Raw genomic sequence first — 23,976 nt, 5'->3', positions numbered from 1 at the left:
CTGGGTCAACACTGCAGGAAAAAGCATGGCAATACCAGTGGCAAACAGAAGGAAAATATTCAGAATTTACTGCCGGTGATGGATGGTTGGATTGGTGTGTGTGTGTGTGTGTGGGGGGGGGGGGGGGGGGAGAAAAAAAAATTCAGTATTCATCAGATAACCACTAGTGGAGCAGCTTCGTCTGCTGTTTAAAGACCATCTTTTGCAGGTAACTGATGTGGAGCGAATTTCTGGTAAACAGCTGTCCAATCGTGATGAGAGTGGTTGAACTTACAAGATGCTCCCTATGAAAATGCTTGCTTCAAAAAAGGAACTGTGATACCTGGATACAGGAAAATAAATTACTTATCACATTGGCTCGCAGTAATGAAACTGGCAACTATAAGCATAGACTTACATTGATAGGGAAATCATGATAACTTAGACCTTTCAAAAACCTGAAAAATCAGGAATAACTGCCCCTACATTACACTCATCAAAAGAAAACACGAATGAATTCAGAAACCTGATTCCAAAATGAATTTGGACCAGCTGCAGAGAAACACACTGAAGAGCCAAAGAAACTGGTACACCTGTCTAATATCACGCAGGGCCCCTGCGAGCATGCGGAAATACTGCAACACAACGTGGCATCAAATCTACTAATGTCAGAAGTAGTGCTGGAGGAAACTAACACCATTAATCCTGCAGGGCTGTCCATAAATCCGTAAGTGTATGAGGGGTTTGAGATCTCTCTTGAACAGCGTGTTGCTGGCATCCCAGAAATGCTCAATATGTTCAGCGGAAGTGTTGAATCTCAAAAGAGTGTTCCTGGAGCCACTCTGTAGCAATTCTGATGTGTGGGATGTCACATTGTCCTGCTGGAATTGCCCAAGTCTGTTGGAATGCACAATGGACATGAATGGAGGCCGGTGATCAGACAGGATGCTTATGTATGTTTCACCTGTCAGAGTCGTATCTAGACATATCAAGGGTTATCACTCCAACTGCTCACACCCCACACCATTACAGAGCCTCCACCAGCTTGAACAGTCCCCTGCTGACATGCAGGAACCATGGATTCATGTCTCCATACCCATACACGTCAATCCACTTGATACAATGTCAAACGAGACTCGTCTGACCAGGCAACATGTTTCCAGTCATCAACAGTCCAATGTCTGTGTTGACGGGCCAATGTGAGGCGTAAAGATTTGTGCCATACAGTCATCACGGGTACACAAGCGGGCCTTCGGCTCTAATAGCCAATATCCATGATGTTTTGTGACACTTGTTGATGGACCAGCATTGAAATCTGCACCAATTTGCGGAAGGGTTGCACTTCTGTCGCACTGAACGATTGTCTTTAGTTGTCGTTGGTCCTGTTCTTGCAGGATCTTTTTCAGGCCACAGCGATGTCAGAGATTTAATGTTTTACTGGATTCCTGATATTCACAGTACATTTGTGAAATGGTCATATGGGAAAATCTCCACTTCATCATTACCTCAGAGATGCTGTGTCCCATCGCTCGTTCGCCGACTATAACACCATATTTATACTCACTTAAATCTTGATAACCTGCCATTGTAGCAGCAGTAACTAATCTAACAACTGTGCCAGACACTTGTGTCTTATATAGGTGTTGCCAACTGCAGCACCATATTCTACCTGTTTACATATCTCTGTATTTGAATACGCATGCCTATCCCAGTTTCTTTGGCACTTCAATGTATATAGAAGACAACAATTAACTGAGCAAAGTTCTGCTGCTTCTTGATAAGGTGCCTTCATATCGTGGTAGTGACACACATGTAGGTACCAAAGCATTATTTTTACCACCAAATGTGACTGATTTTTGTCAGCTGATGGACCATGGCAGCCTTGACATGTAAATTGATATCTGTGATTAAAAGTAATGAAGACTGTAACCATCCTGGAAAGGACAGACTTGCTAGTTGTTATATGGTGGTGGGCCAGAGTGGGAAGAGATTCTGGACTTATCACTTGTAAGGTCTTGGAAGAATCTTCTAGACCATGAAAGAGGGCATTTTCACTTTGAATCCACTTATAAAACTGAAGTTACAGGTGGAAATCATGATATCATTGCATTGCTCAAAAATGTACAGGGCTATGAGGATGTCGATGCACAGGACATCACAGAGTAGATGACAAATGGTGAAGCTTATGAACTAACTGACAATGATATTGTGGAAATGGCGACCCTGGGGGAAATAACACAAGAGGTGGAGGCAAATTTAGATGACAGGAGAAATCTCATGCCACGTTCAGAAGGGTGCAAGATGAATGAGACAGTGCTGAAGTACATTAGTGAGCAGAGAGAAGCAGTGGCAGCTGGTATCATCTGTTTGGATAAGTGGAGTGATACTACAGCACGGAAGAGGGCTAAAGGGCGTAACAGTCATCCATCAAACACCTCTTTAAAACAAAATTACAAATATTTCATGATAACCACTGCAATTCCACTGGAGTTTGACATTGTCTATGGCATGGAGGGACCGAGGAGGCAGATTATGCAGCTGGGTCACCTGCTGCCACCGACTGAGTACATGTGCTTCGACATCCATTGTGCTTGAGGGTCCGGCGAGATCTAGGTCCTCAGGGGACACTAGAATCTCCACCTCATCCTCAGAGCTCGTACGGAGCGGTGGGATGGGTGCCACTGCAAGGTCTGGATTCTTGAGTGCCTTCTTCTTTTTCTGTTTTTCTTGTTGTTCCTTAGGTAGTTCTGGCTGGGAGGGCTTCACAGGGTCAGTCTCAGGGACGGAGGAGGACAATGAAGCTCTATGACCAGCTGTGGTTGCTTCAGCCACTGGCGGGTGTCTGCTTTTCCACTGGTCAGAACCCGGAAAGGGAGGGACCCAAGGGACTCCTTCTTGGTGAGAGGAGCCGAAGAAGACTTACACTTCTCCACCTGGGAAGTGGGGACTGATGTCCCAGATGGTTGGGGGGGGGGGGGGGAGGGGGCGGGGAGTGTTGCTCCTTAAGTAGGTGGTGCAGGAGCAACAGGGAGGGAAGTGCCTCCCCTCCCAATCAAGGGGGCAGGTGTAGTCTTATGGCTCTGAGTGCTGCCTGGAATTGTTGCAATGGATGGGGTGACAACTGTTCTCGTAGCAGCGGCATATGAGGAGATCATAGCCACAGGATGTAGGCCCTCAAATTTTCTCTTAGCCTCAGTGTAGGTCAGTCGGTATAGGGTTTTATATTCCATGATTTTCCTCTCTTTCTATAAAATCCTGCAGTCTGGTGAACAAGGTGAATGATGCTCTTCGCAGTTGACACAGATAGGAGGTGGAGCATATGGAGTATTGGGATGTGATGGGCGTCCGCAATCTCTACATGTGAGGCTGGAAGTACAGTGGGAAGACATGTGGCCGAACTTACAGCACTTAAAGTACCGCATCGGGGTAGGGATATATGGCTTGACATCGCAGCGGTAGACCTTCTCGGGTAATGTGTCACCCTCAAATGCCAAGATTAAGGCACCAGTGGCAACCTGATTATCCCTTGGACCCCGATGGATGCACCAGATGAAGTGAACACCTCATCATTCTAAGTTGGCGTGCATGTCATCATCAAGCTCTTATGGGGCGTGATGGAAACAGAAACATCCCCCAGCTTGTGACAGATGAGGAGCACCCGTGACTGGGCAGAGGATGCTGTTTTGATCAAGACTGACCAAGAGCGCATCTTGTCCTCTAAATGCTCCACAAAAAACTGAGGCTTTGTTGACATGAATGATTCCCCATCAACTCACGTACAGACGAGGTACTGGGGTGAATAAGTGTCACTGCCATCCTTAGCCTTTCGCTCCTCCCATGGTGTGGCCAAAGAGGGGAATGATTTGGGGTCATACTGCTGTGCATTTAAATGAGCCCTCAAATGCTTACAGACTGCTGGTGGCTGGCCACCAGTAAGAGAAAATGTGCCACACTTTATTGCGTGTCATCCGCCCTGATGCCACCCACTCTGACCAAGGGCCCTCCCCACGGACGCCACCCAGCCGCAGGAAGGGCCACCTGGCAGGATGGCCATTGCTGGGAGTCCCGATGCCCCAGGGAGATAGGCATTTACTCCTTCACATACATAGGGAGTTAATGGCACAGGCATCAGCAGAGCGATCCCTGTGTTGTCATGGGGCTACAATCAACAAGGTATATGGCGGCCCCACCACAACAGACTGGGTACCGTGCTAGATACCAGGTGCAAAGAAGTCCACGGTGGTCGTCGGTGCTGCAAGTGACACTGCATAGTGCAGGGCGGAAACCGCACCCAGGAATGTATCCTCACCCTAGAGATGGAGGATGAGTGGGACTGCAATGCGCCGACAAGAAAGGGGGCTAGAGATCTAAACGCACAATGGACACAATGCGCCCTTCCGCAATTGGCTTGCTCTGGGGAAAAATTTTGAAGAATCGATGTCAAACTCTACAGGGAACCATCACATGAAAGCCAAAACATGTGAGACTCATTTTAGTTGCCTCTTATGACAGGCAGGAATACCGCGGGCCTATTCTTACCCCCAAAACTGCAGGGGGGAGTGGGAGGGGGAGGGGGGGAGAAGGAGAGATATGGAGGTGGAAGGAGGGAGGAAAGAGAGGTAGGTACGATGAATGACAGAGAAGAGAGGGAAACGTTAGAAATGAGAAGGTGAGAGACAGAGAAGAAATGGACGGAAGATGTACACATATGGGCAGGTCACATATGATTAGAATGGACAAGCTGCGGCTGTTACACCCATTCAAAAATCATGCATAGATAGACTATGTGTTGGTTGCAGATTCATGCTACAATGGAACTCTCCAAGAAGGATATAGTTGATCCTTATGCCAATTATATAAATAACACAGGTGGGTGTCCAAAAGTTAAGACATATTATAGATCAACAGTGATACTACAAGGGCAAAAGCTGATTTGCAGAGAGAACGGCAGAAGGGGCGGATGCAAAACAGAAGAATGCAACAGCAGAGGGCCTACGCCTTCTGCCCTGCATGAGAGCTAAAACACGAAGAGAGATACGTGCAGATGACTTAATATATATTAAACGACTATGTTTAAAATGTAAAACAGCATGGTAAGAGAAATCTCATGTAGAAGGCAGCCATCAAATGTCATTTAAAAGCATATGTCGACAAAAGGCCACCTGTTGTGAAGTGACATTGTGTGAGGTGGAAGGCTTTGATAGACCACTCAACCATAATGGCTACCAAAGAAAGACAAGTGGAGGGGGATTACTCCTTGAGGCAGTAACAAATGGTTACCACAGTAGGGGAGAGGTTATTCGAGGTACTTGGTGCATAAGGTGAGAAGGCTTACCTTAATAATGACCATTAAGAAGTATTGAGGCTTTTTCTGTATACTCGTATGTCTAGAATAAGGGTCCAAAAGAACACTGATTTCAGTCATGAACTTCTGATATAAATTTTGTGCAGAAGTCTGAAGCTCTTAAGTTTCACTATGAACAACTTAAGTTTTTCTCAAGCACTTGGTGAGTTTGTGTGTGAAAAAACAGTCAATATCAAAGTAAAAAGATGATGGCCACCTTCTTTGGAACTCATGCCTGCATTAAAAAAACAGCAAAGATGCACCAAAATGACAAATGTTTCTATACAAAAAAGTATCGGGTGTGCTAAGGAATATTGCAACATGGACTTCAGGTAAAATTATATCACATAGACAAGCAGATGGGGACAGAGTGCACATTAATTTAATTGAACACTGATTAAGGAAAGTTTCAACTTATGTTAACATTACGAAGAACTGCAGAAATGAAAGAGTTGCCTGTTTGAAAGTCACAGTAAACATGAAAAATAACAAAAATGAATAAAAATAAATTTAAAAAATTACATGTGTAATATTTTCAATTTTTAAGATTGACACTTTGAAAAAAAAGAATAGAAACAGAAGTTTCAAAAAAGACAGACAGACTTGATAGGAGGCAGCTTGAATTAACTACAGAATAGTGCAAAAAACACCGTGCATTTCAGGTATCATTACCTAAGTGCGATATTGAGATGTAATCAAATGATTGCGTTAACGATACTTAGCGACAAACCGAAATACTCAACAACTGTTAGATACATCTTCAGAGAAAAACAACAGAATTCCTCTGGTTGGGACAATTACTGAAATAATTTGTCGTGCTTTCATAATGCTTGCAGGTGTGTAGCAGATTTCAAACAAGGACACATTGCACGGCAAACCTGAGTAACTCTTTTCTCTTCTCTGAATGCATAATACATACATCATGAAAATAAATTAAAAATTGTTTTGAGTGTCAAAAAACTGGCAAACAAAAATATGGCACCATAAGAGGTTTATAAAACATCTGATGAACCTCACAAAGCTTCACCAAAAAGGACTGAGGTTCTAGCAGAAGGACAATGATAGAAAGCAGAAAAAGAAGATCACTTCAGATCTAAAACATGTGAAAGTTACACAAAAGTACTGGCAAACAGAGCACAAAGCAGTAGGACAAGGGCATTTGGTATGGGATCAGAGTTAGGCATTTACAGAGTTAGGCATTTACAATCAATATGCTTGTCACACAAAAAAATATCTTACAGAGCAAGTGGAACAGCCAGACATTTAATAAGCAAAATAAGCACTGTACCAAGGATGTCAATGATTACACACACAAAATACATCATTAAAATCAAGCTAAAAAAATAGATTGTAAATGGAGGTAAATTAAAAACTAACAATGAAGTGAAAGCTGAAGGCATCAATTGAGATCAGTATTCAATTTACGTTGTAGGTAAGTGTATTAGTTAACATAATTGTGTCATCCAATTTAAAAAATTTGACATCAGCAAAACTGCTCAGATGTACTGAAAAGTGAGTTCGATCCAAGAGGGTGTTTAGGTACGTATTGCCTAACTTACTGTAGATGATGAAACAGGCATTTGCATCATTAGTGCTGTTATCCAAATGATTTTCACTGTACCACCAGGAAACTCCGAACTACTCTCATCACAGAGATATATTGTTTGATTTGAGTTCACAACCAAGGTCCTCTGTTCAGAACATCCTCACATCTGTAATGTGGGACCATTGTCAGAATCGCACATAATTCCACGTAGGTGGACTTCTTGATCTGGTAATCAACAATGCCTTGGAAACAGCGAAATATTCTTGCTCTTGCCTCCAAACAACTTTAAAAGTATACTCGCATTTTTTGTATTTAATCTTTATACTGGAAACTCACAACATAGGACTGAGAGGTTGCATAACTGTCTTTCACTGTCCCATGTAGGCAACAAACAGAAAACAAATCTCTGAACAGTATTTAATACAAGTACACTCAAATCTCTCATAGCTGATACCATCACAGATCACATTAATGAAGTGTACTAAGAATAAAAACATTAACTCCCAAAGTCTAAAATGCACATGATCACTGGCTGCATAAAAACGTTATTGCCCCACCAGTGACTAAAATTCCAACTATGCTGAAACTGTCTTGAGATACTCTATTACCTGTTTTTTACCAACAAAGTTGTGTATAGGACTGTAAAAGGACAGAACTGCAGAACTGAAATGGAAATAATGCTTCAATTAGCTGAGAAGCTCGTGATTGCCAGCCATGTACCCAAAGTATCATTTTCACTAAATAGCAGTAGCACTTCATAACACAGGAAATAACATTTATAAAACCACAACTACAAAATAACACACTACACAAGGAAGGTCTTATAATGCTCTAATGAAAGCGCTGGGAGGAACCACAACCAAAACATTTGAAAAATATATTTTCTTGGCAAGCTGCTCTTCTCTATAGGCAGTTATGAGCTGCACCATCCTCCGTATGGTGATTTCTTGGTTGTCGCTTCCAGCAGGCTATATGTGAGCAGTGTGAAACTTACTATCTGTCATTCTACAATGTGCAGCACGCACAGAGCAGAGCTGAGCAGCGATGAGGCTGCATTGTAGGAACGAGGAACTGGTGTCTGCTATGTAAAGTCTCTGATGGTAGATACTAGCATGGCAAATACCTCATCATTTTTCAACTGCACAGCGTTGCTCAGCTGTAGTGGCATGATGTATGGGATGTCGATGTGGTAGTGGCAGTGTACAGCTAACTGTAGTGTTGTGACAGTGCCACGACATTTAACAGTGCCGCCACGACAGTACACGCAAACGGCGATAGAGGCGCTCCGCAACTCGGCTGAGCGCGGGAGCGCCACCTAGCTACGAACGGCGCCGGCCGCATATCAAGAGATACTGAGTTGTTATCATGTAACCAGCTATTGTTTCGAAGTGAGTGTGTTTGAATATCCACGCAATTATTGGGGATTAAAGTTTATAACACTTTTTGGCGACGAGGTCGGATATTTTCACTGCGTTGTGGATTTGTGTGTTCGTGACGGGGCAGACATGGAACAGCTTATGCAAGCACTCATTGAACAACAAACACAGGTGACGGCTGCTACTCAGGCACAACAAACACAGCTGACGGCTGCTATTCAGGCGTTGTCGACGTCGCTTACTCATCGTCTGTCTTCCTCTTCTCCGCCTCCATTCCCTCCTTACGACGAGGCCACTGAAGACTGGGAGGATTATGAGAAGCGTTTGCGGCAACACTTCTTGGCTTTCGGCGTTGTCGACGCTCCTATGTGTAAGTCGTTATTTCTATCTTGGATTTCCCCACGGATCTATCAGCTGCTATCTCAGTTAGCCCCTCTGCAGGAACCTGCCTCTCTGTCCTTCCAAGAAATGTGTGACTTATTGTCTATTACCGAAAAAACACCTACGTTGTTGCCGCCCGCGTGGCATTCTACCGGTGTCGTAAACAGCCCCATCAATCTTACCGGGCTTGGGCGGCGGAACTACACGGTCTGAGTAGGAAATGTCAGTTTGTCACGGACACTCATCATGAGTCTTATGCTGATCCAATGGTTAGGGATGCTATTCTACGGCTTGCTCCTGATAAAGAAGTTCGGCAACGTGCCCTACAACTGCAAAATCCGTCGTTGTCGGAAGTTCTAAGCATCGCTCAAACCTTTGAAGTGTCTCACGCTGCTGGCGTGCAAATAGACGCATGGTGTGATGTAGGCGCTGTACAGTCAACTTTCGACACGGACAATTTGCCTGTTTCACAGGAGAACGAAGATGTGGCGGCGGTTCACTCGCGTAAACAATGTCGCGTTGGGCCGCAACGCTCGCAGCGAAAACAGCAACCACAGAAGCAGGTTCGTTCCGCACTTCCTTCTTGTCCACGTTGTTTCGTACAGCATGACAGGGCTGCGTGTCCAAAATGTTGGGCCACGTGTAATTCATGTACGAAAAAAGGCCACATTGCTTCTGTGTGTCAGTCCCCTAAAGTTCCTGTCGACGAGGACGAGGCATCGGACATGGATGTTAACTGAGTGCTTTCTCAAACAAATAAGTTGTTTCTTACTGTTCGTGTTCTGGATAAAGACATTCGCATGCAAGTGGACACTGGCTCTGCAGTAACTCTCATTAATTCTTGCACGTATTTGGAGTTGGGCTCCCCTCCCTTGTCTCCAGTTACGCGAAATCTGAGAACTTATAATAAACAGAAAATTCCTATCATTGGCCAATTTGATGCTTCCACTGCTTACAGGTCTGTTGTTCGGCCCCTCACGTTTTATGTGGTGGATCATGCGGGCACTGAAAACCTGTTCGGTTGTGATGCTTTCCAGTTGTTCGGGTTCTCCATTGATGATGACGTGCACCTCATATCTGAGGATATTCCGTATCAACAGCTGGATGGATTGTGTTCTGAATTTTCGTCCATGTTCTCTGCTGATCTGGGTCGTGCCAAGGATTTTGAAGCCCACATTACTCTTAAACCTACAGCTCGCCCTAAGTTTTTCCGGGCACACCCTATTCCGGTGGCGTTGCATGCACCTGTCAAGGCTGAGATAGACAGGTTAACAGCTTCAGGGATTCTCCTTCCTGTTACCTCCAGCGAATGGGCATCGCCAATCGTGGTGGTTTCTAAACCAAACGGGAGTCTGCGATTGTGTGGTGATTTTAAAGCCACTGTCAATGCTCAGAGCCTCATTGACACTTATCCTCTTCCCCGTCCTGAGGAATTATTTACCAAGCTCGCTGGGGGCCAGTTCTTTTCCAAACTTGACTTATCGGAGGCGTACCATCAGTTGCCGTTGGATGCTTCTTCCAAGGAATTTCTCGTCATCAACACTCCTTGTGGGTTGTATCAGTACCAGCGGCTACCATTTGGCGTCGCTAGCGCGCCGGCCATTTTTCAGCGGTTTTTGGAACAGCTCACGGCTTCCGTTCCGGGCTGCATAAACTATCTGGATGACATTGTTGTCATGGGGGCCTCCACTGAGGAGCACCTTCGCAAGTTGCGTTCACTGTTTCGGGTTTTGCATTCGGCTGGGTTGAGGTGCAATCTGGACAAGTCACAGTTCTTCCAACCCTCCATTGTGTATCTTGGTTTCCACTTGTCCCGTGAGGGTATACGTCCTCTACGTCAGCACATTGCGGCCATTAACGCTCTATCCCGGCCGTCTACGGTCAAAGAACTTCAGGCGTTTCTAGGCAAGATTGCTTATTATCACAAATTCATTCCATCCGTGGCGGCGGTAGCTCACTCTCTGCATCAGCTGTTATGCAAAAACGTCCCATTCTGTTGGTCCGACGAGTGTGAGCAGGCTTTTGTCCGCCTGAAGGCTCATTTGCAGTCGGCACCTTGTCTTGCCACATTCCGTCTGGGTCAGCACTTGGTTCTGGCGACCGACGTGTCACAGTATGGCATACGGGCTGTTCTCGCCCATTGGTATGAGGATGGGTCGGAACGACCCATCGCCTATGCTTCTAAGACCCTCAACGATGCGCAACGGCATTACTCTCAAATCGAAAAGGAGGCGCTCGCTATCATTTATGCTCTCAAAAAGTTCAGCGTTTTTTTGTATGGTTCTAAGTTTCACCTCATTACTGACCACAAGCCGCTGGTCTCTCTGTTCAGCCCATCGGCGTCACTTCCGGATAAGGCAGCTCACCGCCTGCAACGTTGGGCCTTATACTTGTCTCGTTTTCACTATGAGATCCACTATCGCCCCATGGCCCAGCCCGCCAACGCTGACACATTGTCGCGATTGCCGATGGGCCCCGACCCGGTTTTCGATAGTGATGAACTACTCTGTTTCCACATTGATGAGGAAGAATGTCGTGCGGTCGAGGGTTTTCCACTTACAGGTTTGCAGGTCGCGTCGGCTACTGCGCGGGACCCGGTCCTGCGTCAGGTGATTGGTTTTGTTCAACGGGGTTGGCCGGACAGGACCAAGGGCCGGGCATCGAATCCCCTTCGCAACTACGATGCCTTGCGCCTTCGTCTGTCTGTTCGTGATGGTGGTGTTGTTCTGGCCACGGATGGCGCATCTCCATGGGTCGTGGTGCAAGCCTCTCTTCGCAAAGATGTTCTCAAACTGTTGCATGAAGGCCATTGGGGTATTTCTCGGACTAAGTCCCTGGCCCGCAGGCACGTTTATTGGCCCGGTATTGATTCGGACATCGCCCACATGGTTGCTGCGTGTGGTCAGTGTGCTCAACAGCTGGCTGCACCTCGTACAATGCCCTCTCCGTGGCCTGATCCGGCGCAGCCATGGGAACGGGTGCACGCTGACTTTGCCGGCCCCTTCCTCGGTACTTATTGGCTACTGTTGATTGACGCCTTCTCAAAGTTTCCGTTTGTTGTTCGATGTCCGTCGCCCACCACTGTGGCGACGCTGGCTTTGTCCAAAATCTTTGCGCTAGAAGGTCTTCCGTCCATGATCGTAACGGACAATGGCCCTCAGTTCTCTTCGCAGGCCTTCCGTGATTTTTGTACTGAACAAAGGATTCATCATGTTACAGCACCGCCCTTCCATCTGCAATCGAATGGGGAGGTCGAGCACCTTGTCCGCACTTTCAAAAGCCAGATGAAAAAATTCCTTAGTGATTTTTCCACAGATGACGCTCTGCTGCAATTTCTGAGTTCTTATCGCTTCACGCCTCTGGGTGATCGCAGCCCTGCTGAACTCTTGCATGGCCGCCAACCGCGCACTCTACTGCACCTGCTTCACCCTGTCAGGCCTTGTGCTGTGTCCCCTAGTGCGGGAAAATACTCGGTGGGCGCCGACGTGTGGGCACGAGGGTATGGAGCTCGCCCTAAATGGATTCCAGGGGTGGTCAAGGCTCTTCGCGGCCGCCGGCTTTGTGAAATACGTACGGACGGCATGGTTGTTTGCCATTACGACCAGATGCGCCCACGAGTGGTGGCCACGCCGGTGCCACTGCCCCTTCCTTCGCCTCCACCAGCCCGAGAAGCCAGTCCTGTCACTGCTGCCGATCTACCGTACGTGTTGATGCAGCCGACGTCGCTACCGCTTCCGCGTACGCCGCAACCGGCCCCAGTCACGACGCCGCCTTCTCCGGGACCCATCTTGCTGGAGCACACCCCCAGGTCCACGACGTTTATGGATGCTGCTCCGGAGTTTTCACCCATCATCTCGTCCAGGAGGCACGTTCCACGCACGAGCTTCCGTCCTGGACATTTTCGACCATACTCTCGTGTCTCTCCGCGGGATCTTCTTGGGGCCTCACAAGAGGCCATGGATGTCTCCGCACTGTCCATGTCTCCGAGGAAGTGAGTGTTTTTTTTTCAAGGGGGAAAAGTGTTGTGACAGTGCCACGACATTTAACAGTGCCACCACGACAGTACGCACAAACGGCGATAGAGACGCTCCGCAACTCGGCTGAGTGCGGGAGCGCCACCTAGCTACGAACGGCACCGGCCGCATGTCATGGCACGGCAGTCGAATAAGAGATACTGAGTTGTTATCACGTAAGCAGCTATTGTTTCGAAGTGAGTGTGTTTGAATATCCACGCAATTATTGGTGATTAAAGGTTATAACATGTAGTGCACTCATCTGTATCTTGGGAAGTCCAGTGGTGACTAACCAGGAACACGTGCTACACAACACAGTTTTGATTTGCTCACAGTGTCTTCTATTACAACCAAATCAAAGACAGGAAATGCATAGAGCCCAACTTCAGTACACTTGTGCACAGAAGTATGCTTAACAGCCCCCTCTGAGACTGAAGAAAATGAAAATAGGATCTCGATGTCCTGCTTCTGATCAGCAGTTTGCACACAGCTGGAACGAGAGGGATGTGAGCAGAATGGGCAAGATGTGCTTGCCAGGGGCAAATAATGGGATGCTCCACAATGGAGACAGTTATTCCATATGCCAGTCATATATGCAACTAGAGTGGGTGGCTGAAACTTAAAAGATATTGCAAAGAAACAGTGATGTTACAAGGACAGAAGCTGAATAGTTGACACAAGGGCAGATGCAAATTACAAGCAGGGACAAAATAAAAGAGAGCAGCCTTGGATGGCCTAAGCCACTCGCCCTGTAGGAGGAGAGCTAAAACACAAGAGACACACAGACAGATGGCTTAAAGCTGCTTGCCTGGGAACACGACAAACACACATGAGAGTGCAATCCAGAAGAGGCCTGTTTCTGCAGGCATTTGCAGGAGGCAGTCACATGGCCTCTCCCCCACACCTCCTGATTGGTTGTTCAAAGGACACTTGGCTATGCTGCGTCCTAGTATGGGTTCTGCTCTGCCCTCAGTTACTGGTGCATTTACTCATCCTGCATATAGGAGCACATATAGGCTGGGATGACTGGGTTCTGAATATAAAATCTTAATGATGTAGAAAGACAATAAAAATTATTAACTTCTTGGAGTCCAAATTGCGGATGATGAATGGGATTGTACATAGCAAGTAGAATGGAGGACACCTTAAAATAATAATATTCTGAGTCAGTAACATTTAGAATTGCAGAAGCGCATTTCTACAGAAAATCTGCATTCCACTACATCTTTAGCCATGTAGAGGGTAGTGTGGATGACCGCTACAATGGTAGGGTCAAGTTGAGACACTGGGTTATTGTCAGGATGATGACCAATGTTTGCTCATACAACCATCATTATTAACCATACATTTAACAACAATATGAATAGGTTAGATTGTTTCTCACTACATAGAAGTGGCACTGAGTTGCCGACACACACAAAGAAACAGGTGCTAAACTTTTAGCTTTTGGACAAACAGTTCCTCCTACAGAAGCAGAACACACACACACACACACACACACACACACACACACACACACAGAGAGAGAGAGAGAGAGAGAGAGAGAGAGAGAGAGAGAGAGAGAGAGAGAGAGAGAGAGAGAGAGAGAGAGAGACTGTTTGCGGTAGAGCATGAGAGAGAGTCTCTGCAGATGCTCGACTGAACAACAGCATAGCAAGAAAATGAATGAATTCCGCCCTCTGTTGGAGCAGCACTAACATCTGCTTTTACTTCAGCTTATGGTGCTGCAGCTGGAAGCACAGCTGTTCCTTTCCGCATTGCAAAAATGCAATGCCACGGCAGTTACAATGGAAAACTATGGAAACAAAGAGAAGTCACATATGAAAGAATGTCGTGTGTCATCAATTTTGTGTTAGTGAACGGAAGGAGTGATGCACTGCAGATGAGCTGCACAGTTAGGAGAGAACAACTGCACTTTATTCACACTAATGAAATGAAGTACAATACACTAGTGATGTCAGTGATGCTTTGGTCAGCCAAGAGCTGCTTGTGGGCAAGCAGCACTTGCAGTTGTAGCCCCAGAAGTTGGAGATGATGATTAGTTGTTTATGGTGCAAAATGGCAATGTCATCAGTGCTCTTTGAGGTGGTGTTCAGCAAGGAGGCAGTCCTGGACAGCCAGGGAGGGCATCCACTGAGGTGAGAACCCTGGATGGTTTGTGGTGGAGTGCAGGGAGGTGAGACCCCTGGACAGTTAGTGGCGAGCTGGAGGATACACTGGAGGCATAACCCGGCAAGGAGGCACTCAATGATAGCCTGATAACCTCGGCCAGCTCACAGATGTTCATGGTGAGTGCATGCTGAGCACACTGACCTGACGGGGGTGGGGATGGGGTGGGGGGGGGGTGGGGGGGGGGAGCCGATGGTGATACCCACTTAGCTGAAGTACACATGTGCACACAGCATATTACGTAGAATGGAAAAGGTGGTCGCGGTCACAGTGCTGGATACTGGGACAAGTGTACTGTTAGCAGTGAGGCTGGTGCTACTCGATGCTCGATGTCGCGATGGTAGTGGAAAGGTTGGTCATAAACAACCTGGGCTATTTACATTATTGTTGTGCTGTTTGCATATAACCTCCCATGGCAGTGTTGCCTGCAGATTGTAGCTGCAGCAACCTGTAGTCCATGCCTGTATGCTTGGTTGTGACAGAGGTAGCCACATGGGGGACTCCATACTTTTATTTTCTGAAACCATTCATGAAACTTTTCAAACACACATCATCTGTTGTAACAATTACTAAACGCAGACATTTTATCCAAAACTAAAATATGAGGTCTGTTCAAATATTCTGGAATAGTAATCACAATTTTTTAGTACAAGTACCTTTTACTTATTGCACATGGCCCTTTCAAAAAAAACTCTCCTCCACAATTGATGCACCACTCCCAATGCTGTTTCCACTTCCAGAAGCAGTCCTGATATGCCTATTGCTGGATTGAGCAAAGCGCCCATCTGCAAATTCTCTTTTATCTCATCTGTCATTGCAAATCTTCATCTTTTCAATGTGGTTTTCAACTTTGGAAATAAAAAAGTCTGCAGGACCAACTCTGGAGAATATGGAGGATGAGGTAGCACAGTGATTCTGTTTTTTGTGCAACAATCACACACCAACAGGGATGGATGTGCAGGTGCATTATCCTGAAGCAAGAGCCACGAATTGTCTTGCCAAATTCCAGGCTGTTTCTCACAGGTGTCGCAACACGTCCTGATAGTACCATCAATTAACAGCTTGTCCCTGTGGCTTGAATTCATGATGAACTAATCCTTCAAAGTCAAAGAAAACTTTCAGCATGGCTGTAAAATTTTACCTGACCTGGCTGATGAGCTTCTTTTGGTCTTTGAGAACTCTTCCTGATGAACTGTGAAGACTGTACCTTGCTCTCAATATTATAAACATAGACCCACATCTTATCAGCAGTTATAATTCTCTTAAAAAACACCTCATCCTCATTTGTGCGATCCAAAAGCTCTTCATAGATTGTGACACGAAGGTGTTTCTCATCTTCACTCATGAGCCGGGGGCCGAACTTGGCGGCAACATGATGAATTCCAAGACGCTGTGTCAGGATATCATGAAATGATCCAACTGAAATGTTACATTCTTCTGCAATCTCTCGGACAGCCAATCTATAATTGACATGCACAGTTTCATTGATGTTCCCGACACGAGCAACGTCAGTAGATGTTGGAGGGCATCCTGAACGAGAGTCACGTTTAACTTCCACCTGGCCATTTTTAAACTAGGCCTATGTCAACCATTCTCTCTTTATTTATTGCAGATGTGTTGCTCTTCTAACTCTGCCATTTTGAAATTTTGCAGATGTGTTGCTCTTCTAACTCTGCCATTTTGAAATTCACAAACTGTATGACATGTTCTACTCAATACAGCACTGAACAATAGGTAACAGACATACGCAAATGAAACTTCTGGCAGTTACACATTAAACACAGGCATGTGCAGGGATGCCAACCACATTTCGCTCCAACACACCACTGGTGTGAAATCATGAATGTTCCAGAATTTTTTGAACAGACCTTGTATTCATAAGAAGACAGCATGAAGATAACACAAATGCAGGCGTAGTGCTCTTCACATGATAACTACCCATTTTAATAAAATTGCAAGGGAGATTGCTTGGAGAGCGAAATACAGTTGGCAACATGTTGGTTTGAAAATGAAGCAGCACTCATAGGACTATATAAAAAAAAGTTTTACCCCACCCACTGAATCACTCTCTTTTACAGCAAAATAGAATCGAAACAAGAGTTTTGGTGTCGTTCACATATGGAATGGTTTGTCAAGAACTGTGATTCTGTTGAGGATCCACATATATGCTACAGTGTTTCACATGGGACCCGACTCCGGGGTTGGAACACAAAGCGTTAAATAAAAGGATTATACATTGATAAAATTTCACTAATGCTGTCAAAAGTGTTAGTCGAATTCTACAATATCGCTGCTGGTTCTGGGAAACCAAACTACTTATTTCTGTTAGCAACTGCAAATTATGGAATAAAGGGTTTATGAGAAAATCATTAACAATGAAAATGCTGTTATAACGTCAAGTTGAACACATATATTTCAAAACAACACAACACATATAAGTCACTGAGCAAGTTGACAAAGCAAGACATGTGAACACGGTATAAAGGCACATTTGCATGCCGTGCGTGAGTTTCCTCGGAAACGCGAAATCTTAATTAAATAATTAATCTGTGACAAATAAATAAAGCCTATGGCACAGAACTGCAGCGCTGTGTCGCTGATAAAACAAAAACACAATTACGATACTCTTATGTTTGATTAAGAAGGAGGAGGTGGGAGAGAATAGCTGAGGGGAAGCACGTATATTTCATTGACTGGCGCACCGCCATATTTGATGTTATGTAAGAACACTGCGAGTTGCAATCTTACTAGGCACTCGATTCTGTAAAGAATTTGTATTTATGAAAGTAAGTAGAATTATTTAACTGTAGGCTTATTCGTTGAATATATCTGATTTAACTAACTGTGTAAACTTTTTATGTTTAGTAGACAGTCACCTCTGTACGACGTATTGACATGGCTGGCAAATTATTCTAATATTGAGATTTAGATTTGAGTCCGCACCTACCGCAGCAGTCTTTGGAAACGATTTAAATACGAAGTCCGATTATTTGAGTCTTATTTCACGGTCAACTACGAATAACATTACATTTACGAAAAAGCCATTGTCAAGCGTCTGATACCGAATAATTAAACGTCCACGTTCCAGATAAGCAAATATTAATTACATCCAATCACTATCATACACAATTAATAAGTAATCCAAACTACTTATTTCTGTTAGCAACTGCAAATTATGGAATAAAAGGTTTATGAGAAAATCATTAACAATGAAAATGCTGTTATAACGTCAAGTTGAACACATATATTTCAAAACAACACAACACATATAAGTCACTGAGCAAGTTGACAAAGCAAGACATGTGAACACGGTCACATTCGAATGAGCACTGAGTCCAAGTCTAGCGGCCCCTGGCTGGCTGGACGCTTAGGTGGCGCAGCTGCTGCGCGGCTGGCAGACAGCGCCGCATGTAGAGGACGTGTGTAATTGCGCGGTGACACTTTGAATGATCGGCGAGTCACAACAAATGCAGTAATAAATACTCAACTAAATGCCTTCGGACACCAGCCATTGTGCCATATTAATTTCACACGAATTTCCTGGTAGATTAAAATTGTGTGCCAGACAGACTCGAACTCAGTACCTTTGCCTTTCATGGGCAAGTGCTTTATCAGCCGAGCTACTCAAGTGTGAGTCACGACCAGTCCTCGCAGCCTTACCTCCACCCATTTCTCATATCATGCTTTGCAAAGTTCACACAAGTTCTTCTACAAAACTTTCATGACTAGCACTCCTGGAAGAACGAATACTGCGGAGACATGGCTTAGCCACAGTCTGGGCTACGATCCCTTTTTTTCCAGGAGTGCTAGTCTTGCAAGTTTCGCAGGAGAGTTCCTATCAGATGTGGGAGGTAGGAGTTGAGGTAAAGTTGCAAGTAAAGCTGTGAGTATGAATTATGAGTCGTACTTAGGTAGCTCATGTGGTAGAGCACTTGCTCATGCAAGATGAATGTCCTGAATTCAAGTCTTGGTCTGGCACACTGTTGTAATCAGTCAATAAGTTTCATGTCAGTGCACACTCCATTGCAGGGAGGACATCCAATTCTTATTTACACATATTTACATTGAACTAGAAGTTATTTAGCTATGAAAAGAGTAGCTTTGTTGGCATTCTGTTAATACTGTTTCACAGAAGCTTCCAGTAAATGCAATTATTACCCATGAATCTGATAAACATCACGATAATGTGAACAAAACCAGATTTGTGACAAAAAGCAGCACTGCCAAATAGTTCTAAATTACAAGGAGACAGAAAAGTTGCTGGGCAATTAACTTCAGTAGGAGACGAAATTCTTGGTACTGCCAATAAGGCACATAAGAGACTAGTCTAGTTTTCAGAACTGTTAGTTCTTTCTCCAGGAAGGAAAAAGGGATAGGTTTGGGAATCTTAAAAATGAAAGATGAGCCACTCAGAACTAAGGGTGAGGGGAACCCACTTGTTGCCGGACAAAGACAAAAGGGGAGAGCGGGTGTCAGAGGAGGTCAGATATAGTATAAGATAGTATAGTATACTGGTATGCGCTGTGGGCCTTTGCCTGCTTCAGCACAGACATGATGTAAAGATGGATTCAGATGCAGTGAAATGAAGTTGGGGTGACAAGGGAGAAGGGTGGAAGAAGCTGGTTGAAGAACACGCTTCCTGCAGATGGTGGTGCACCGATGAAATTAACCCATACGCAACATCAATAAATGTAGTTTGTACCTCGCATGAACAATCTAGACTTCTTTGTATACTCAAAGGAGAAGTTTGTGTCCCGTATTTTTGACGATGGCTTTCCAACCGAGTGTGACACACAAGGGATACAGTAGCTCCTTCTTTCCACCATTGACACCAAAAATGTTATGTTTACAAGAAGAATGAGGCATTTATTGACACAGAAAAAGCAGAGTGAAATGTGAGCTACCACAACAGTAAACTTTAAATTTAGCACTCAGCTGTGGGAAATGAGTATCCCTCAATTAAGTGGAACAGTATATGTAACTCCCCCCCCCCCCCCCCATACACACAACACTCTCTCTCTCTCTCTCTCTCTCTCTCTCAAGAATGCACAAATGAAAATACTGCTTTCCAAAGTGACCCACAAAAAATCTAACAGGGGCTTAACAAGATTTGAGAGAATGGAGTATACTACAAGTAAAGCACAGAACCTCATGAACTACTGGCAGCGACAACCAAGACAGGCTGAAAATGGCTTTGGAAGGAAGGAGATATCCTATCACACGAGTACCACAGTTACTTGGAAAATCTTAATCATCAAAATATATTACTCTCATTGCATTTGTACTAATTCCTCCAGCATAGCACAGCAGCACCTCCTGAAAGCCTATCCCTCTGAGATTTCCATCCCTCTACTCTTCTCTGTATTAGCGAAAAGTGAGTAGTGCAATAAAAGATCAATGATGGAAATTAGAGGGATGGAGAAAAACGAAGAGAGAGAGGTATTGGCAATAAAGAAAATAATTCAGTAAATGAATGAATAATGTTATAAATACAATAACAATTAAAAGAGAGTGGGATTTATGCTACTATGGATTAATTCCAAGAAGGTGCAGTGTGTAAGGATTTGTTGGAGAGCAAGTTCCCAGTTCAGGAATTCAGAAAAGCTACTAGTAGTATTGGGTGGGAGGATCAAGGTAGCCTGTGTAGCATAGCAGCTGCAAAAGGAATACAGGTCCCTCGAGTCATGCAGTTGAGATCGTTCAGCAACTTGGTACTAAAGTGATGCTTTCTTTGGGACATATTGATGTATTGCCTATTGGCTTTCCTCTTGGTATCATTACCCAGTGTTCATTTAAACTTTCTTCTGATGTTTTGCTAGCAAGAGTCACAGATTCACCCTCCATTGCTGGAGGCCAGCTGAAGGTCGTGAGACAAAAGCCAACAGGCAATGTGAGTACTGGGTGCCCTAAGGTAGACAGTTCTTCTGCATCTATTCGTGAACTAGACCAATTTTTTTGTTGTCATTCCTTCGTAAAATACCATCCAGTGAACACACTCTAGTTGGAAAACAACATGCATAATTTCACAAGCTGCTCTGTGTTTGATACTGTATGAATTGTCAGTGGTGGGGCTGGAGTATGTGATAGTAGGCAGATGCGCAGGACCAGTTTTACAATGGGAAAAAATTACAAGGGTAGAAATCCAAGAGGTAGGGTAACGATCTAGTAATCTCATATGATTTGGCAGCCACGGAGAAAGGAAATCAGTGAAATATGACCTCATTTTAGGCCTCTACTACCACTACTACTACTACTCATTGTTTCCACAGAGTTATATATGAAGGAGTATGGAGCTGCTTTTGTCCCTAAAGGTTGGTCCCTATCATCCAGAGATCCAAGTGACCTGTTCTTCCTTTTCAACCTTCCCCTCCCCGATGAAGAAACTTATAGATTTGAATGCTGGGACAGCTTTTTGTATTTTTATACTTACCCGTTGGCTGTACCACAAGCCAAAATTGGAATCCATGAAATGCATTCACTGTTGCAAATCTTATCTACCATCAGCTGTATAAGAGAATGATTACAATGAAAATTTGTGCTGGATGAGACTTGAACCCAGATTTCCAACTTATCACGAGTGGTCAGCACACCATTAGGCTATCTGAGCATGACTCATGGCAACACCCAAACTTCCATATGTTATCAACCATGTTTCTACAACCTGTACTCATACATCCATTGTGTATATTCCTGTACAGGGGAGACATTTTACTTGAAATGTCATTTGCCCGGTGTCGGCGGATAAATATTATTCTGGTGTAACATCAAGCGCCAGCACGTCGGCAAGGAACATTAAAGTAGAGAGGGCTGTGGGAAGATGTCAGCCAAAAGTACGCAGACCAAACCCTCTCTAGGACGAAAACGGGACGGTAGCACCATCTACACGAAGAGGACGTGAGTGCCGTGCTGCCTGGCTACGGCCCAGTTGAAGACGAGCCATTTTACGAATGCTACAGCCGTGACTTAGGAACTATACTGTTTTGCTTGTATTATGAATTGTATATACTGAAGAGATTGCTTATGTTTCATGTCACCCTTTGCTTCCGAGGCCCCACTGTAAATTTCTCAAAGTTAAGTACTGTCATTTATCTTACTGTGATAAAAATTTATTAATATAATTTGCTTGAATTGTCGTCTAGTGATCCGAGAAAGCAGGTTTCCTAGGCACCCTATATTAGACGAGTGGGCAGAACACAACAAATATAATGGTGCAGTGTCTGTGTTATTGTAAATTACTACGCAAAGCCCCTTCGGAAATACATGCATGTCCAAAGAACAGGCACTGCAACTACTACAGCCATTGTGAAATACATGAAATATATTTGCAGTTGTGAATATGGACTACCTTCAGCTGTATAATGGAATGATGAAAGTAAAAATCTGTGCCAGATTAGGGTTCGAATCTGGATTTCCCACTTATTGCGAGTGGTTGCTTTACCTTTAGGCTATCCGAGCAAGACTCATGGCAATATCATATTTATCTGCCAACACTAAGCAAACGACTTTCAAGTAAATTGTCTCCCCTGTACAAGAATATGCATAATGGATGAGCAAGTTCAGGTTGTAGACACACATATATGGAGGTTTGTGTCTGGCCACAAGTTGTGCTTAGATAGCATGACCACTCACAATAAGTGGAAAATCTGAGTTTGAGTCCCGGTCCGGCACAAATTTCCATAATCATTCCATTGCACAGCTGATGCTAAGTACTGTAGGCCACGCACTTCACAGGGGTTTGCAGGATATACAGCTGCAGATGTACTAAGAATTCCACTTCCGCTATTAGCCAGCCAGAAACTGAGAAAAAAATGCCTTACCATGGCAACTGACACTTCAGGATAACTGTCAACCTACCTCTTTCTGTTTGTGTTCTTCTCCAGTTCCATTAGTAGATTTTCAGTCTCCTGAAATGCAATCAAAATTTACATCTCCTTCAAGAATAAAAAGTTGGAAGCACACACTAAAATTTTTTGTCCAAACAGTCAAGCATAAGTAAACAGTAACATCACATCTGCCGCAATTGAGCAGAAGTCACAGTACTGAGGATTTGGACAGCTGAAGTTATGGAAGTTGGAAGATTAGGTCTAAGAATACAAGTGTGAGTGTGTGTGTGTGTGTGTGTGTGTGTGTGTGTGTGTGCCACACCTGTAATCACGACAAAACTTAATCGTAACATATTTCTTCTGAAATCAGAGAAAATTGTGAAAAAACGATGTTCAATGTCTTTACACCACACAAAAAGGGTTCCATCGAAAAAGATTCTTTCCATCCTTTGACAAATATTAACGAAAATAAGGAGAACAAGGTACTCTACTACTTGATCACTTCTGCTTACTTTCCACTTCCCCAAAAGACGCAACCAAACACACAAATAAGTGCATGTGAACAACGAGTAACAGTCGCATTAGTGAACCTGGCACCTTAATAAAAAAACTTATTTCCTATAGTTGGAAAAATTCGTATGGTATCTTCAATATCTTTAGATTATACGACTGCACCGACATAAAAAGGCGTATGGATTCCCTACTGCGAAGTTATTAACATAAAATTGACGTACAAGGATTATCTTCCATCTAAGAAACAATGTCACTCACGCTTTTTGTGCTCCAGGCTAGTCATTAGAAGCAATGCATGTGCTAAAATTCGAAAATATTATACACAATTACATGTAAATACAACGTCACTATTCCAATAGTTACTTCGCCAGCCAAAGACTTAAGACTGAATTCAAAAACAACAAGTAACCGTCAGTGTTTACCACAACAAAAGCTGTCACAGTATTGTGTCAACTGGCGCCAGCGTTGCCAACCCCAGAACATAAAATTATGGCATTTTGTATTTAAAATTATCGTTTTTTATCTAAAATTATCGTATATTGATAATCTTAAAAAAAACAAAAACAATAATGCTGATAATATGACGTACACAATATTTGTATTCAATCGCGAATGGCGAAGTCTTCTCATCTTTTAAAATTTTTATCCATAAAACCTCCTAATTACGAACCAAAACGTCTCTAATCGCGATGCTAAGTACTAAAAATACTTTCAGAACCAGATAAACTCGGATGTGTCCAAAGCATCACAGATTTTATGCAAGGAAAATTCGCTAACCCCGATCGAAAAGTAGCACTGTGTACGTAATATAATTAAAAATAATAATATAATT

The 23,976-nt window shown here is 44.1% G+C and overlaps 1 protein-coding gene across 5 annotated transcripts in view; it reads right to left on the bottom strand.

The window, feature by feature from the left end:
- LOC126456780 (fibronectin type 3 and ankyrin repeat domains protein 1-like) overlaps positions 1 to 23,592 on the bottom strand; it is a 75,917-nt gene extending 52,325 nt beyond the window's left edge. For 2 of the 5 annotated variants that reach the window (XR_007585387.1, XM_050092560.1), the window contains exons 1-2: positions 23,403 to 23,590; positions 22,663 to 22,712 (exon numbers count right to left, since the gene is read on the bottom strand). Coding sequence is in view for 3 of the 5 variants with exons in the window: in XM_050092560.1 (XP_049948517.1) it covers positions 22,663 to 22,694 (32 nt within the window). In the remaining 2 variants the exon portion in view is untranslated. Of the gene's footprint in view, positions 1 to 22,662; positions 22,713 to 23,402 lie in introns of those variants that run through there. The other 3 variants (XM_050092562.1, XM_050092561.1, XM_050092559.1) reach the window with 3 other exon arrangements.
- Positions 23,593 to 23,976: the final 384 nt, after the last annotated feature.

The sequence above is a fragment of the Schistocerca serialis genome, chromosome 2, assembly GCF_023864345.2.
Source record: "Schistocerca serialis cubense isolate TAMUIC-IGC-003099 chromosome 2, iqSchSeri2.2, whole genome shotgun sequence".
NCBI classification, from domain to species: domain Eukaryota; kingdom Metazoa; phylum Arthropoda; class Insecta; order Orthoptera; family Acrididae; genus Schistocerca; species Schistocerca serialis.
The sequence above is the reverse complement of the archived record's forward strand: the minus strand, read 5'-3'. Positions and strand labels throughout refer to the sequence as shown.